This window comes from Rattus rattus, chromosome 3 (genome assembly GCF_011064425.1).
Source record: "Rattus rattus isolate New Zealand chromosome 3, Rrattus_CSIRO_v1, whole genome shotgun sequence".
Classification (NCBI taxonomy): domain Eukaryota; kingdom Metazoa; phylum Chordata; class Mammalia; order Rodentia; family Muridae; genus Rattus; species Rattus rattus.
Window position 1 is genome coordinate 3,232,011 of NC_046156.1, and position 17,942 is coordinate 3,249,952.

Consider the following 17,942-nt stretch of genomic DNA (forward strand, 5'->3'; position numbering starts at 1 on the left):
GGAGGTCTCCATCAAATTCTTGACTCAGAGCTCAGGGAATCCTGTAGAGAGGAAAGCAGAATGATTGTAAAAGCCAGAGGGCATAAAGGACACCAAGAGAACCAAGTCCTCTAAATCAACTAAGCAAGGAGCATATGAATTCACAGAGATTGTTATAGCAAGCACAGGGCCTGTGTGCATCTACACCAGTCCCTCTGAATAAATATTATAGCTATTAGCTTAATATTTTTATGAGACTCTTAATTGTGAGAACATGTGATTCTCTGAGTCTTGTGCCTACTCTTGTTACTTTTTTCCTCCTTTTGGGTTGCCATGATAGATTTTTTTTCTTCAGTATATATTTTATTTTATTCAGTCAGATTTGGTTGTTACTTTTTGAAGCCTATTCTTCTCTTATGAAAGACAGAAATGGAATGGATCCAGAAGGAGAGGAGGTAGGGAGGAGCTCGTAAAAGTAGAGGGAGAGAAGCCTATAATTAGAATATGTTGTATGAGAGAAGAATCTATTTTCAATTAAAGAGAACACTGGAGATGATGAGAAGAGTGGAACCAAGTAGAGCTGAAGCTGAGTGTGGATGTGAAAGAGGAGCACCAGATCATGCTTAGTGGTACCACTGTGAAAATCAGTTTCCTTGAGTCTTCTTGAGAACTATAAAGAAGTTGCCACAAGGGAATGCATAGTCATATATGTACTTTTGTTTTAGAGTAGTTTAGAGATATATATTTTTAAATATATTATTAAATAAATATTAAATAAAATTATATATTATATGTAATATATAATTATGTGTGTGTAGGTCAGAGGACATGAGAGTACAACTCTCAGTAGTCAGTTTTTCCTCTGACTTTATATAGGTTCCGTGGATCAATCTTAGGTCATCAGCCTTCTATAGCAAGCAACTTTGCCTAATGATCCATCTCACTAGCCCATATATGTATTTTCAAAGTATCATTGCATGGTGGAGAGACAGAAAGATAGATACAGATGCAGAAAATGTTTGTGGTATGAGCTTGAATTGAGGAGCTGTCAAGACAGACAGCCATGATACAGGAAACTTCAGGTTATGTAGTTGTTATGGCTTGTTGACTGCAAAATATCACAGTGGGTGAACTATAGGAATCAGCCACAATCCCAAGATATGTGTCTTGAGAGTCTAGATGTGTGGTAGAACCATCCTGAGACTGGAAGTTATGATTGAAACAGTACTGGCTTCAGACTTGGAAATTAAATTCTTTACACTAGATGTATACTGTGCTCTTCACGATGATGAAATCAAAAATATTATTAGAATAATGTGCCAGGGATCACATATATCAAGACAGCTGGCCCTAGAGCTCAAGGTCTTGACCACAATGAGCTTCCTCTCGGGAGTATCAGTTTAGTTCTGAAAGCATTATTGCTTGTGATATCTTTAGATCATAAAGTATACATGAAAAAGAAAATAAATCTGTTAAAGACACTTAATTTTTATAGGCATCCACTCTCTATTTAGCTTGTGTCAATAAAGTGGGTGTTGGGGAATGTGAACAGTATTATGCAACTGGAAGTAAAGAATGTCTATAGAAAGCTAACACAATAAACTGCAGCTTTGGTGTAGATGGCAACCCCTCAACAGACTTAGAGTAGAGAACCTAAATGGAAAGATTGACCTGAACAATGTAATATCAAAATGTGATGGCAGGAGTGATGTTATTGGTGTGATGTTAGAATATGAAGTCAGAGTATGACATCAGAGGAGCCAACAGAAAAGGAATGTCATGATGTTTCTGCTCAGAACTACAATAGGTTAACTGTGGAAGAATTAGAAGAATTAAAGGCATTGAGAGAAACCTCCTTTAAACATGGACATTATTGATTTATCTACATGTTTTCTCTCTTGTGTGTAGACATGAGGAGATATTAGTAGATAATATCAACATATTTTTAGAAGAGAGAGAAAAATGTAGATATAGATGATATAAATATAGACATCTAGAGAGTGGAGAAATGCATTGCAGAGTCATTGCTAATGACATTATAAAATAAGCTCTAAGGTACAAGAGTTAATTTTCCAGTTCATAAATATTGAGGACACCAAATTATGATGCAAGAAACTGGAGTAGCTAAAGAGAGTTTGGCCAGTTAAGTATTTTCTATGAAAACAAGAGGCCCTTAACTCATGTAAAACTCCCAGAAGTCATGTGAAAAGAGCAAGTACAGAAATGCATACTTGTAATCACAGGGTTAGGGAGACAAAGGCAGGAAGATCCCCTAGGCCTACCAGGCTATCTCAAGTAGTAAGTTCTAGGCCACTAAGAGTGGTCTAGTCTCAAAGTACAGGGCAAATGAGTCAAGGAGCAAACAGGCTAACCTCTGCCCTCTACATTCATGGGCATATTTGCATACACACACATACAAACACTCACACATATAACCACAACATACAGAAAGAGAGAGAGAGAGAGAGAGAGAGAGAGAGAGAGCGAGAGAGAGAGAGAGAGAGAGAGAGAGAGAGAGAGAGAGAGAATAGCAAAATTGCCTCTGCAAAGGAACATTTTTTTCTAGACAAGGTAGATGACCAGAATATTCTTTAGAATTTTCTTTGTCTTGCTAACGGTTCATTCTGAAATAAAACTTGCCATGCACACAAAGCTTCAATTATCCTTTTAGAGAGTCGTTCAGTATTGGAGGACTGCCACAGATCACCAGATATTTAAGGAAACCCTCTCTTCTGAGAGATGAAGACCAAAGGAAACAAATAAAGTGGATGTCATGGGCTGCACAAGAAACAGGGGGGAATAGATGAATCCATAGTTAACATCTTCTGAGTGAAACAAAGATGGCATGGCCCTCTGACACACAAACAGGAAGCATAACATTCAGGATACAGCATACAATTTGCATAAAGTATAAAATACTCTGTCAGAACTAAAGCAAATCACTACCTTGCGTAGACGATAAACTTAAGAAAGCTTCCTGAAAATAAAGTCAAAGAACGCAGAAATAGAGAATAATCACTTTATTGGTAAGCTATATCTAAGTTTTCCCATCCAGTTAGTGAGGAACTGCAGGAAAGAAAACTTGTTAATAAAGGGGAAGAACGCATCCATTAAATAACAACCTTCAGTAGAATGCAAGAATGGAAAACTCATCAAAATCAAGCACAATTTCAGAAGATGCAAAGCATATTGTCACGAATGTTTAAAACTGGAGATAAAAATTTTAAACTTTCTGCCGGAGAAGTTGAGTGTGAAGTAGGACTTTAAATAGGAATGGAATTGGGCTTTCTTACAAGCTACCACAAATGTGCTTCTAAATTTATAAAGAAAAAGTATTTCTGACCTAGAAATGTATATCCACATGAACTTTTACTCCTTTGTAGGTAAAATAAGCCAGTTCAGACTACAAGTTCTCAAAAAGATTTCCCTATTATACATCCTTTCTCCACTAATAAATGAAAGCCATCTTACACCAAACAGAGGGAATAAAATCTTGGAAGAAGACATAGAATTCAGAAAACTACAAGCTATAACACAAGAAGGAAGTATAGATATCACAGAGTAATGATGAAGGAAGCTTCTGCATGTGTCATATACAGAATGATAGTGAAGGAAGATTCTCCATGCATCTTCTACAAAGTGAGGGTGAAGAAAGGTTCTGCATTGGTCTACAGAAGGAAAAGCTCTGAATGAATCAGCAAGACAGTGTTCTCAGAGTACTGAGGCTCAGTGGGTATTAAACCTGTGTGCTTCATCCAGAGAAGACAGGCAGGAAACTGAATCAGTAGAAGGTTCATAGAAAAAATAGCAGAGGACACACCAGTTCAGAGGCTGGAGAGATGTCTCCATGAATAAGAGGCCTTGTCACCCAGTAATCAAGGCTGGAATTCTTATCCTAAAGCTTATTTACAAAGACAGATGTCAAATACCTATCTGTTACCCTACCTCTGAGTGGGGCAGAGATAGGAAGATTGTTGTGGCTTGCTGTCTTCTAGCCACGAATCCCAGGAAAGGCTCAACCTCAAAGGTACAAGAGCAATAGAGAAGAGCACCAGATGACCTCTTCCAGCTTCTGTGTATATACACATGTATGCATACCTGCACACACGTACATGTATGCATGAACTCACAGTGGTATACATAAACAAACAAATCTTTTAAAAAGTAAAACTCCTCCGGTCTCCATCCACAGCTCTTGGACACAAAGCCTGCCCTCAGAGAGATGGTCTGCCAACAGCACTCTCCATCCTAAGCCCACAGCACATAGGTGGGACCCCACTTTCTCTGGATTGACTGTCCAAGGAGAGGCATGCTGGGAGCACATGGGGCATGAGAACCACAGGGCGGCATAGGAGAGGACCCTTACGATCTCCATCTGCACCCAGAGCTGGCTCTGTCCCAAGCTCTTGTACCCAAAATTTGCCTGTAGAGAGCTGGTCTGTCAAGAGAGCTCTCACTCCAAAAATCACAGGCTCACAGGCCCACAGGAGGGACAAGCTCCAGTCAGAAATGGCAAGAGCAACTAGCATCAGAAATAACCAGATGGTGAGAGGCAAGCACAAGAACCTAAGCAACAGAAAACAAAACTACTTGGCATCATCAGAATACAGTTCTCACACCACGGCAAATACTAGATATACAAACACTGGAAAAACAAGATTTGGATTTAAAATCACATCTCATGATGATGATAGAGGACTTTAAGAAGGACATAAGTAACTCCCATAAAGAAATACAGGACAACACAGGTAAACAAGTAGAAGCTCTTAAAGAGGAAACAAAAAAATCCTTTAAAGAATTACAGGAAAACACAACCAAACAGGTGAAGAAATTGAACAAAACTGTCCAGGATATGAAAATGGAAATAGAAACAATAAAAGAAATCACAAAGTGAAACAAGCCTAGAGATAGCAAACCTAGGAAAGAGATCAGGAGTCATAGACACAAGCATCACCAACAGAATATAATATATTTAAGAGAGAATCTCAGGGACAGAAGATATCATAGAAAACATTGACACAATGCTCAAAGAAAGTGCAAAAACAAAAAGCTCCTAGCCCAAAACATCCAGGAAATCCAGAATACAACAGGAAGGCCAAATAAGATAATAGGTACATAAGAGAATGAAGATTTCCAACTTAAAGGGCCTGTAAATATCTTTAACATACTTATAAAAGAAAACTTCTCTAACCTAAAGAATTGCCCATGAACATACAAGAAGCCTAAAGAACTCCAAACAGATTGGACCAGAAAAGAATTTCCTCCCATCACATAATGGTCAAAATACCAAATACACAAAACAAAGAAAGAATATTAAAAGAAGTAAGGTAAAAAAAAAAGTCAAGTAACGTATAAAGACAGACCTATCCAAATTACACCAGACTTCTCACCAGTGACTATGAAAGCTAGAAGATCCTGGACAGATATCATACAGAACCTAAGAGAACACCAGTGCCAGCCCGGGTTACTATATCCAGTAAAACTTTCGATTAACATAGATGGAGAAACCAAGATATTCTAGGACAAAATCAAATTTAAACAATATCTTTCTTCATACCCACTTGTACAAAGGTTAATAAATGGAAAACACTAACACAAGAAGAGAAACTACACCCTAGAAAAAGCAAGAAAGTAATCTAATTTCAACCGAAAAGAAGATAGCCACACAAACATAATTCAACCTCAAACAACAAAAAATAACTGGAAACATTGTTCCTTAATATCTCTTAACATTAATGGACTCATTTCCCCAATAAAAAGACATAGACAGACAGACTGGATTCAAAAACAGGACCAAGTATTATGCTGCATACAGGAAACACACCTCAGTGACAAAGACAGTTACTGTCTAAGAGTAAAAGGTTGGGAAAAAATTTGCCAAGCTGATGGTCCCAAGAAACAAGCTGGAGTAGTCATTCTAATATCAAATAAAATCAACTTTCAACCAAAAGTTATCCAAAAGGACAAGGAAGGACACTTCATATTCATCAAAGAAAAAATCTACCAAGATGAACACAATTCTGAATGTCTATGCTCCAAATGCAATAGCACACACATTCATAAAAGAAACTTTACTAAAGCTCAAAGCATACATTGCACCACACACAACAATAGTAGAAGACTTCAACATACCATAACTCACATCAATGAACAGATCATGGAAACAGAAATTAAACAGAGACACAGTGAAACTAACAGAAGTTATGAACCAAATAGATTTAACAGACATCTATAGAATACTTCATCCTAAAACAAAAGACCATACCTTCTTCTCAGCACCTCATGGTACCTTCTCCAAAATTGACCATATAATTGGTCACAAAACAGTCCCAAATAGATACACAAAAGTATACTATCATATTATGTGCAAATAGTGACATTTTTACTTCTTCCTTTCCAATTTGTATCCCTTTGACCTCCTTTTGTTGTCTGATTGCTTTGGCTAGGACTTGAAATACTATATTGAATAAGTAGGGAGAGAGTGGGAAGCCTTGTTTTTGAGTAACTTGTGCCTGGTCAAACTGTGTAACTTTAAAAATAAATTGCTATACAGTTTTTTAAAAATAAATCTCTTTAATTTTTATTTAAACAATACATTTTTACAGATGTTTGTGCATCTGTGTGTGAGTATGTAGGGTTTGGGGTGGGGGTGTTACATGATTGACTGCAGAGCTACCTAAAGTTGGTGCTTGAAGCAAAACATTGGTCCTTGCAGGAACAGCAAGCACTCTTAACTGTTGAGTCATCTCTTCACACCCTCAGCAATACATTTCTATTCTACAAAGAAAAACAATTAACAGGCTGAAGAAATAGATCAGGATCAACTGGTAAAGTGCTTGTCACACAAACATGAATTCATGAGTTCCTGAGTTTAATTCTAAGGTTCATGTTTTTCCTTTTAAAAAAATCAGATTTTGTGGTGTAGATTTCCATAGGTTTCTAATCTCAGCACTGAGGAGGCAGAGACAGGAGTTTCCCTTGGTTTGCTGGCAAGCCAACCTAGCAAGTTCAAGGCCAAAGAGAGATCCATCTCAAAAACAGAAAAAAAAAAAAAAAGGTGACTGGCTCCTAATTATCACACACACACACAACAATAACAACAACAAGAAATAAAATGCAAAGTTTGAGTTAATATTCATTTAATTCTAATTCTGTAGTTATCAAACTACAGTGATATATATTTAAGATATAAGACATTTCATATATATGTATGTATATATATTAAGGTATAATAAGACAAATATAAAATACTATATATTTAAGAATATATAAGTCAAGATCTCCTTAAAGAATTCCAGATACGTACATAGAGAAAGAACACACAGTGAAGAAACAATGTCTTCCTTGTTCCCAGGGCACCTGCACCAGGAGAGTATCCTTTAGTTAAAATGAAAAGTTTCTAGGGCCAGTTATCAGTAGCTGATAGCAATCAGCACTAGAGCTCCACATATTCATCTACTCATCCACAGATTCCTGTGTGAGTGTCACACATGTCACTCTATAACCGGTGAATACTTACCATTTGCTAAGACAGATTACCACTAAGACAGATGTCAGGAGGAATAAAGCTCCCAAAAACTTATCATGGAAGAAAAATGACATGAAAACCTGTAGAAATATGTTTAATGTTAGTGATATCATTGTTTAAGTCTGAAAAGCCTTTGCTCATTTTAACTTAAGAGGAGTAAGAAAGAGATGTATCAGGGTTTGTCTAGGAATTTCTAACCTGATTAAAAATCTTTCCTTCTGTGTGAATCGGGGTTCTATGGCTCCAAGATCATAGACTCCATGAAGATATTGTTTTAAGAATGTAGAATAATCACAGTCCACAAGAAAGTTATTCATGGAATCAGGCTAAGGGGCAAAAGAACATCATAAATTCTGTGGTGAAATTTGACTATTTTTGAATAAATGTAATACTCTTGCAAAAAGGTCTGTGGAAGTTGCCTTGTGCCTGATTTCACATCTCAGGGCAGTTACAGGGCTCAAGGGTGTGATAATTGCATACCCTGTGTAGAGTGGCAATGCTAAACACTTGTGTGTGTTCTCTCCCAGTGCAGTGCCTGGAAATGACCACCAAACGGAAGCTCATCGGCCGCCTGGTGCCATGCCGCTGCTTCCGTGGCGAGGAAGAGATCATCTCGGTGTTGGATTACTCCCACTGCAGCCTGCAACAGGTGCCCAAGGAGGTCTTCAACTTCGAACGCACACTAGAAGAGCTCTATCTAGATGCCAATCAGATTGAGGAGCTGCCCAAGGTGAGTTCTGAAAAATCAAAGACACGTTGTCAGTGCCAAGTTCCTAATGCCAAGATTCAGAATGGACATAATTAAGCTTCCTTCAATCCTAGTAACTGACACATTATGGTCTTGCATCCAGTAATTAATATGCCATTGCCTCTCACAAAACAGACGTCCATCACAGTAGTACATGACATAGCATAGCCTTCTATCATGGTATTTGATACATGGCTATGGCATTCCATCCAGATATTACAGCAGGGATTTTCATCTTGGTTACTAACAAGCTGGGCTACAGAGTGAGTTCTTCAAGTCTAAAAAGTGAAACTCTGGGGTTCCCTATTCACATTTTTACACACACACACACACACACACACACACACACACACACACACACAAAGTGTGCGTGTTCTTGCTTAGAAAAGAGATAATATGAAATAAGATATAATTTTAAAATAAATTTTGTTAAAATTATTTTAAGCTTTTATCTATTCATTTTGAGTCTAACATATTTAACTAACAGTATATTATTATGACAAACATGATAAAGAGACCACATGGAGAGAATAGTTTGTTGGTGTAGTGCTTACCTAACATGGGCAGATAAAGAAAGAAAACAATGACTTTGTGAGTCTTTATGTAAAAATATTTCAATAAAAACTTTAAGTATGAACCTTTATGTATGCATACTGTCATCATAAGGAAATCCAGGGTTCCTGTGAGTTCATTCTCTGTTAAATGACTAGGAAGTAACTAAAGCCACACCTCAAAGAAGTTCGAGGCTAGAGGCACCTGACAGTAACCTAAGTAAATCACTAGCTTGAGCAGTCAGCTTGACATTTACTTGTGAAGGACTTATACATTGAGGGGAGGGAGGGGGTTGTCAGCTTTTGGGATGTAAATAAATAAATAAATAAATATGCATTTCATATGCAAAAAAGGTTTATTAAATATTTCTTTTATTGGCTATTTTATTTATTTACACTTCAAATGTTATCCCCTTTCCTGGTTTCCCCTCTGCAAACCCCTATCCCATCCCCCACCCCACCCCCGCTTCTGTAAGGGTGCTCCCCTCCCTACCCATACACTCCGACTTCACAGTTCTGGCAATCCCCTATACTGGGACATCGAGCCTTCAAAGGACCAAGGGCCTCTCCTCCCATTGATGCCAGATAATGCCATACTCTGTGATATATGCAGCTAGAGCCATGTGTCCCTCCATGTATACTCTTTTTGTTTTTAATTATTTGTTATATTTTTATTCTTTAAAATCATTTTTTAATTTTAAAAACACTTTGTTCATATCTTCTCCTCTCCCAGTCCTACCAGATCTTCCATCCCACCCACCCAACTTTAAGTTTTCTCTCCAAAACCAAAAACCCAATACAACAATAAAATCCTCCAAATCCAAGAACACAAAATAAAACCATACTCTAAAGAAAAACAAACTGTAAGTGCTCACACATGCACACGTGCACACACACACACACACACACACACACACACACACACACGCACACAACTTTGGAGACTATTATAAATGGCTTTTAAGCTGTACAAGACCCATGCTATTGTATTCTCACATGTCAAGGGAATCTTGTCCCTTTTTGTCTGTTAATTCACCAAATATTTACCTTGAAACAAATCCTTTTCAGGCACTGTTGTAGAAGTATGAAAAACAGCAACACAAATCAAAAATCTGTGTTTGGGTATAAAATGGTCTCAAGGGAGAAGATAGACCCCAGATAGAGAAGGCTGTCAGTAATCAAATAATTAGAAGGTCTCTGGATGGGAAAATGAAACAAGGGTTACATTACATGGGAGGCAGCTTCTTTTTTTTTTTTAGATATATTTCTTTACTTGCATTTCAAAAGGAATTCCCTTTCCCGATTTCCTGTCCATAAGCCCCCCATCCCCTCCTCCTCCCCCATATGGGTGTTCCCCCATCCACCCTCTTTACCCCCCAACATTCCCCTGCACTGGGGGTCCAACCTTGGCAGGACCAAGGGCTTCCCCTTCCACAGGTGCCCCAACAAGGCTATTCTCTGCTACATATGCAGTTGGAGCCCTGGGTCAGTCCATGTATAGTCTTTCGATGGTTCCCTGGAAGCTCTGGTTGGTTGGCATTATTGTTCTTATGGGGTTGCAAGCTCCTTCAACTCTTTCAATCCTTCCTCTAATTCCTCCCAAGGGGGTCCTGTTCTCAGTTCAGTGGTTTGCTGCTAGCATTGACCTCTGTATTGGACATGCTCTGAATGCGTCTCTCAGGAGAGATCTATATCTGGTCCCTTTCAGCATGCACTTTTTAGCTTCAATCTTAATCTAGTTTTGATGGATATATATATATATATATATATATATATATATATATATATATGGGCCACATGTGGGGCAGGCTCTGAATGGCTGTTCCTTGAGTCGCTGCTCTAAACTTTGCTTCCATATCCCCTCCTATGGATATTTTTCCCCTTTTAAGAAGGAGTGGGAGGTTTAGTCCCTGAGAGCTCTGAGGGGTCTGGTCGGTTTATATTGTTGTTCTTCCTATGGGGTTGCAAAATGTGCTAATCAAAGCAAAATAAAAACAGTTGTTTTACATGAGATTATGAACTGTGGTATTTATAAAATGCTTCAAAGTTAGGAAATATTTAATGCTTACTTCAAAAATGACCTACTTCACTTTTAACAATGCAAAACATAAATAGGTCATCCTGATCTTTGAAGAGAAGATCTGAGTCAAGGCCAGAAATCTTGTTAACCACATGAGTTACCTCCAGGAAAATCTCCAGGTTGCAGCTCAGAAAGAAGCTGCAATGAACTGGACTCTCCCTACCAATGGATGTGTTACTACTAGAAAATGGGTTCTACTGATTGCCCTACATCCTATGAAGATAGTATTGGATGATCACTTTACTTGGCACTGAATGTTAAACAATGCACTGAATTTATAGTACTGCAGGACTTTATTAATTAAACCACAAAAGTTTAAGCAAAATATAGTTTTTGCAATTTAAAAATTAAACACAGGTTTTGGCTATTGTTGTTGGTTTTAGCTCAGACCAACACATGATTGGCTGATAAACTAGAGGCTGAGGTAAATTTAAATTCCAAATTTTAAGAAGAAACAATTAAAATTAATAGCTATATTTGAAATATATACTGAATACAATTATGCTAAAAGAAAGTTTTAATTTTTATTTACCCTAGAATCATCTTTCTTTAGCTTCTAAAGCTAGCAACTTTAGGTCAATCTCATCTTTAAATATTTTGCCAGATCTACGAAGAAAGGAGTTTAAGACAGCTAGGGAAAGCATAAAACATAGTGAGTTGTGAAGCAACTATTTGTTTAGTATATTCTCTGCTACATAGTCTTTAGGAAGACATCAGTCTCTCCTCCTAAGGATCTGGCAGCAGAAAGATGGGGGTGGGAGCAGGAAGAAGGAAGGAAGGAAGGAAGGAAGGAAGGAAGGAAGGAAGGAAGGAAGGAAGGAAGGAAGGAAGGGAGGGGAGGAGGGAGGAGGGAGGAGGAAAGTTTGGAGATAACTGTGTAATAACGTATCATAGAAACCAAATACTACTGTAGTGCTTATGCACAGAAGAATTCATTCTTAGGGAGTTAAAAGACAGACTTATTCAAACATGGATGAACAGTCCAGTTGGCATTATCACAGGGAAGGGGAAACGCAAGTGTGTACACTCGGGAGAGTAAGAGCTGGGTGAGTCAGAAAAGGAACGTAGGGAGAGAGGACACAGAACAGATAGGGACAGGTGTCTGAAGTTACAACAGAAATTTGTGGAAATGTGTCAGCGAAATAAAGCCATTGAAGAATTGTGCATTCTTCTGTGAAGAATTCTGTGAAGAATTGTGATTCACTAGTATCCTAGCTAGAATTGGAAAAGAAACTTTAAGATATTTTGTCTATTCTATTAATTAAAACAATCAACTAGCAAGAAATAGAAGTGACATAACCAAATGCTTAATATATTCCCTGTGTACTTAAATAGAAGAAAAACAAATTATCTGTCTCTTACTCTGTACATGTTCAAAACCTCTTATATAATCATTTAAGGTCTATAAAAGAGACCCTTCTCTGAAAAATTTGTTACTCCCACACAGAAGAGGCATGTTGATCTCATCTGTAATATATAATGACCTAAACTGTTTGACATTTGGAATATGATCCTAACAGTACAGGAATATATTTTAAATTGTCAGTTACAGTAGGAAAATAAGCAACAAGCCCCTCCCCACAAAGAAAGACACTGTAAGTCAGGAGTCTCTTCCTTGCCACGGATAGCCCCATTCAAACTGACTTTTAAAAGATTAAATAACAGGAAGAAAACAAAGAGTCAGGGTTGCTGGCATTTGTCAAAAGTTTTGAGAAAAGAAGCAAAAGTAGATTTGGAAGAGCAGAAATATTTTTTACTGCAACCAGTTCCTTCTGCAGTGCTTGGTTTTCCGTAGAAAAAGGTAAAAGTGTAAAAGCCTTCAATTTTCCACAGGGACAGAAGCCAATGCTATTTGTCACCTGAACTTAATACTGCTTTGATTTTTATTTCCAATTAAGAAGTAAAAATTTAGGCAAAATAATAAAACATAACGGGCTTATATTATATTAAAATAGTGTATGAAGACATAACATAAATAAAATAGTAAAGTAAAAAATACAAGCTAGTTCTTGACCTTTAGGAACTCTGTAAAAGTCAATGAAAGTGATTTTAGAAAAGCCAATATGTGACCAAAAGTGTGACTAAAATGTGACCAACTAATTAAAGGGGAGCTCAGTGAATTAAATCAAGTTGACCGTATCCAAAGTAGAATAGAACTAATAAATAAAAAATTAATATTTATAAATGTTATAATATAATATATAAAATATAAGTATGAATTTTATATTTACATAAATATAAATTATAAACTTTACAATTTCATCCCAAGAATATTTTAGATATGGAGAGTTTATAATTTGGATGCAGATTTGACTCTATCTCTGCTATTTGATCAAGAAGTCCTCCATCAGGAAAACAACAGCATCTCTGATACAGAGAGGAAGTTGGGCAGAATAAAGGTTCAGGTACCTGATGAGAATGTAAGTGGAAGACCTATAAGTAAAAAAGAAATCAAAAATAGATATTTACCCTGCCAGAGCTGGAGTAAGTTCACATATAAATTATGCTGAGTCAAACTAAAGTTAGATTTGGTGGCATCCTGGGGTAGTCTAAGTAGTGATTGCCCAATGCAACAACGAAAGCCATTCAAATATTTCTCCAAACGCCATTTTCTAGGTCTCAGTGAACTTTTATACACCTAGAGCAACCATAGAGTTTCGTTTACGGTTTATATCATCATAATCAACTACATTTTTATTCATTCACCCACCACAAGAAAACAAACGAAGACTGAGTGGAAATAATCATATTTGTACCTTCTTTAGTGACCAGTATGTCCTTTGCCTGCATGTGAGCGAAAACACTGGTTGGCATTTTACTACCTGGATTTGAATTGTCACCTCACATTATTACACCTCTAGATCTACCTGTCTTCTGAGATTTCTGTCATTTCATTCTTATTTATAGCTGATTCGCCTTCTGTTTTATATACGTACCATAGTTTCACTATGCCTCCACTCGTAGATAAACATCCAGGTTGTCCCATTCCTTTGTTATCATGAATGGAGCAGCGATAAACATAAATGTGCGAACATCTCTGCGAAAGGATATATCACTCTCTGGATATATCCAGGAGTGGAATAGCTGGTTCTATCTTTAAAATTTAAGGGACCTCCAAATTAACTTCCATTTTTAAAAATAAACGAGAGCACAAAAGGAAAGCTTGTAGGTGGCAATGCTCCTCCCTGCATGGCAGTGCTCCACCCTGTGCAGCAATGACTGTGGTTGCTCAGTGCTCCTGTAATCTTCTAAGTGGGAAGGGTTTCAGTAAGAAAATGCCTAGCTTAACAAAATCCCTGTCATTTACAGTTATATGACTCAGATAATTGAGCCCCTGAAGCCACAGTTTCTTAGCCTGTGGCAGAAGTGAACAGGCTTTGGTTTCTTCCCCTGAAATTATCATGAAGACCAGATAATGCAGAATTTATTAACTGACTTAATTGAGTTAAGAGAAATAGCTGGACACTCTCTTGAGAAGCCCATGCTGTTACCTTGGAAAAACAGTATCTTAAAGGATTTTTCTCTGCCTCTCTCATAATACCCATGCTTAAATCTATGCCAGAGCTATTTCTTAATATACTCCAACTTTGAAACATAAAAGAAATAAATGGCTTACTTTAGTGTCTAGGAAGCTGATGGCCCAGTTGATAAAGTGTTTGCCAAACAAACAAAAGAGCCTGAGTTTGAATCCTGAGCACCTATGAGATAGGGCTCAGGGTGTGCATAGGGCACAGTGACATAAATCAGTAACCCTAGAAATGGGAGAGTTAAGACAGATCAAGAGACTCACTAGTCAGCCAGTCAGGAGGAATCACTGAGACCCAGGTTTAATGGAAGATCCTGTCCCCAAAATAAGAATGACACCTAACACTGACTTTTGGCCTTCACACACATGTGCAAACACACATGCACCAACATTTAAATGTACACATATGTGGGAGGGCTCATTATAATATGAAAGGTTTTTAATGGTGTTTATTTGCTTGTTCAAAATAATAATAAATACTATATTATAACAAAAATTGCCTATCTGTGGCTATGAACTTACCATTTAATATAGATTTATAGTTGCAACTATCAGTTAGGTTTGTTATAGCCATAGTAGATAAAGATGAATGTATTTGCTGGTTCATAAAACTAAGAATAGCCTGAAGAACTTCATGTGGAAAGTACAGAAAACAGATGTCGAGGTGACTCTCCAGGTTCTGCAGCACAACAACAACCTGAGTCAGCTGCCCCCCAAACCCCATGTAACTGTGATATTTGCTCAAGTTTCAAACTCCTCTATCTTCCAACAATTCCTAGTGAGGATGCCTTGTAAGGAATGCCATGGTTATGACAGAGTTAGGGGGTAGTTTCCATATAGGAAGGCTCACATGTGCACAAATACATCACACACATACATACAGATACACCATGCTCACTCATTCACACACACCTACTTGTACTCAAACTCATCCACATACACACATACTTATCATATACAATGTGTTCTTGATAACTCACATAACACATATCTTCAACCACACAGATTTTCTTTTCATCTTCTGACAGTTGCTACTTAGTCTAAAGCCATGTTTGCTAAATCTTTAAATACAATTATTTGGTTTTTTATTAATCATTTTATTATTTTACAGTTAAAATGATATCCACCTTCCTGGTTACCCCTCCACAAACTCCCCATTGTATTCCCCCTCTGTCCCCTCACCTTTGCCTCACTGAGGATGCTTCTCTATCCACTCACCCACTCACACACTCCTGCCTCACTGCTCTAGTATCCCCCTATGCTGGGGCATCAAGCCTCCACAGGACCAAGGGCCCTCCCTTTCATTAATGTCAGACAAGGCCATCCTCTGCTGCATATGTATCTGGAGCCATGGATCCTTCCATGTATAGTCTTAGGTTGGTGGTTTAGTCCCTGAGAACTCTCGGTGGTCCAGTTAGTTGATATTGTTCTTCCTATGGGGTTGCAACCCCCTTCAGTTCCTTCAGTCCTTCCCCTAGCTCTTCCACTGGGGTCCCTAGGGTCAGTCAGATGGTTGGTCAAATACAATTATTTGAAAACCAAGATATTCTCTGTATTGGAAGAAGTCTGGGATCCAAAGGAAACACAGATGGAAGGTGACAAGTTGAGAAATACTAATTTGTAAAATGTGATTATAGTTTATGAAAACTTGAATTATCGCTGATTGTTTCCTTCTACTACTAAAAGAGAATCTTTTTAAATAAAAGAAACTACTTAAATCTCTATACTCACTGGTTAAACAATAATCATAATTAAGGACTATCAAATGGTTTGCTCAAGATTAAAAATTACCTAAATTTGAAATGTGAAACATGAAAAATTCTACTTGAGCAGTACCCTTGTGTTGACTATAATTCTTTTGAGTGTCTCCCATAAATAATGAGTTGTTCATAATTTGGTATTTTATATGAATACTGCCTACCACATAGATCTAGGAAGGCCTCGGCATTTAAATAAAGATGAAAAAGAGAATGCATCTTCAACTTCAATACTTCAATATCTCCTCTCAGTATCAGGGGCCCAATATTCTGACTTTCAATATAAAAAGTACAGTGGTTTCTGAATATAAAAAATCATAGTAAGAATAAAACTGCCTCATGTATGTGTCTAAGTAATAAGGATATAACAAGAATTGACTGTTTAGTCTCTTTCTTAGAGGATCATATTTAGATGCATTCTAATTATTTTGGCATTCATGTGGACAGATTTGTTTTTACAGCAATTGAGAACTTAGATGAGGTTTACAAATGTATGGCAGACCAAAATGAGAGACAAATGGACATAAACAGCTCTGGTAGAGAAGATATCAGGTTTCTTTTCTTACTCGGATCTCTACTGTTGCTTAAAATGTTTCACACGAAATTTTTAATATGTCTGTTACTCTTAGACATAAGTATCAGTAACCAATGGTCCTCTGTCTAGTTCGTGTATTTTTTTCTGGCTATTTTTCAGTCTTTCAGGTAAGGACCTGGTTCTTTCCTGTTTCTCAGTTTCACATGGATAGTAATCTGGTAGAAGCATTTTAAAGTCCCATTCTCTAATCTCTGCTGCCATTTGGGCTGAATAAGTTCCTAGATTTTAGGCAAAGTGTACAAAGTGGCATACTCATTTATTCTGTATATTTTCGACAAATGCTATTTTAGGTACCAGAGTTCACTATTGGACAAACCAAGTTCCTAGCCTCACAAAATTTGTCTTACTGTAAAAAGTGAAGAATTGAAATATGTTAGGTAGCAGCGGGTGTCCTGATGAAAATAAAGAGTGGACTTTCCAAAAGGGCAATTCAGGTTGAAAGGGCAGCCCACACATCTGTGAGAAGTGACATTTTGTGTTCTGTTCTGACTGACAGGGAGAGGTCACAAGGAGAGATCTGGGAATAGACATGCTAGGCTGGTAGTCCAAGGTCTTGTAAGACAGAGTGTGATGAGTAAGAGGAAGAGTGGAACAGACAGGGCAGGAGCTGGCAAGTACTCATAGACAAAATCAACTGAATTTGAGATCTAATTCTAAGTGTAAGTGAAGAATTAAAAAAAAACAAGGATATAAAATCACTTATTTTTCAAGTGCCAATTTTGGTGCAGTGGGAACACAGCATGACCAAAGGAAAGTAAAAGCAACGAGATTGAGGTCGGCATAATTCATGGGGAAGCCACAGGCTTCAACACTACCAATGTAGTTTTAAAAATAAATAAAATAAAATAAACCTTCCGACTAGGTTTTTTAGGTGAAGGGAACAACTTAGCTGATAGAACTGGAATACCAGGGTCTGAGAAAGATCCAGAAAAAAAGTGGCCATTTGTAGAGCTAGAAAATAAGCATGGAGTATCACTGAGGATGTCGGAAGAAAAAAATGTGTTGTCATGGAAGCAGAGGAAAAATGGAAAGTGTTTAAAAATAAGAGATAGTGTAAACAGAGACTATGACAGAACAGGAAGAGCATTGTATTTAGTACATGAGGATAATAGCTATTGTCATAAGGTTGAACTGAAATGAGGAACTGGCCTGAAGGACCAACAATCCAGACTCTCCTG

General features: G+C 37.5%; 1 protein-coding gene across 11 annotated transcripts in view; it reads left to right on the top strand.

Annotated features, from left to right (window-relative positions):
* The window catches only part of Lrrc7 (leucine rich repeat containing 7), a 453,319-nt gene that overhangs the window by 186,072 nt on the left and 249,305 nt on the right, over window positions 1-17,942 (top strand). For all 11 annotated transcript variants that reach the window (XM_032897090.1, XM_032897087.1, XM_032897091.1 and 8 more), the window contains exon 3: window positions 8,035-8,237. In XM_032897090.1, coding sequence (XP_032752981.1) covers window positions 8,035-8,237 — 203 coding nt within the window. The remainder of the gene's footprint in view (window positions 1-8,034; window positions 8,238-17,942) is intronic.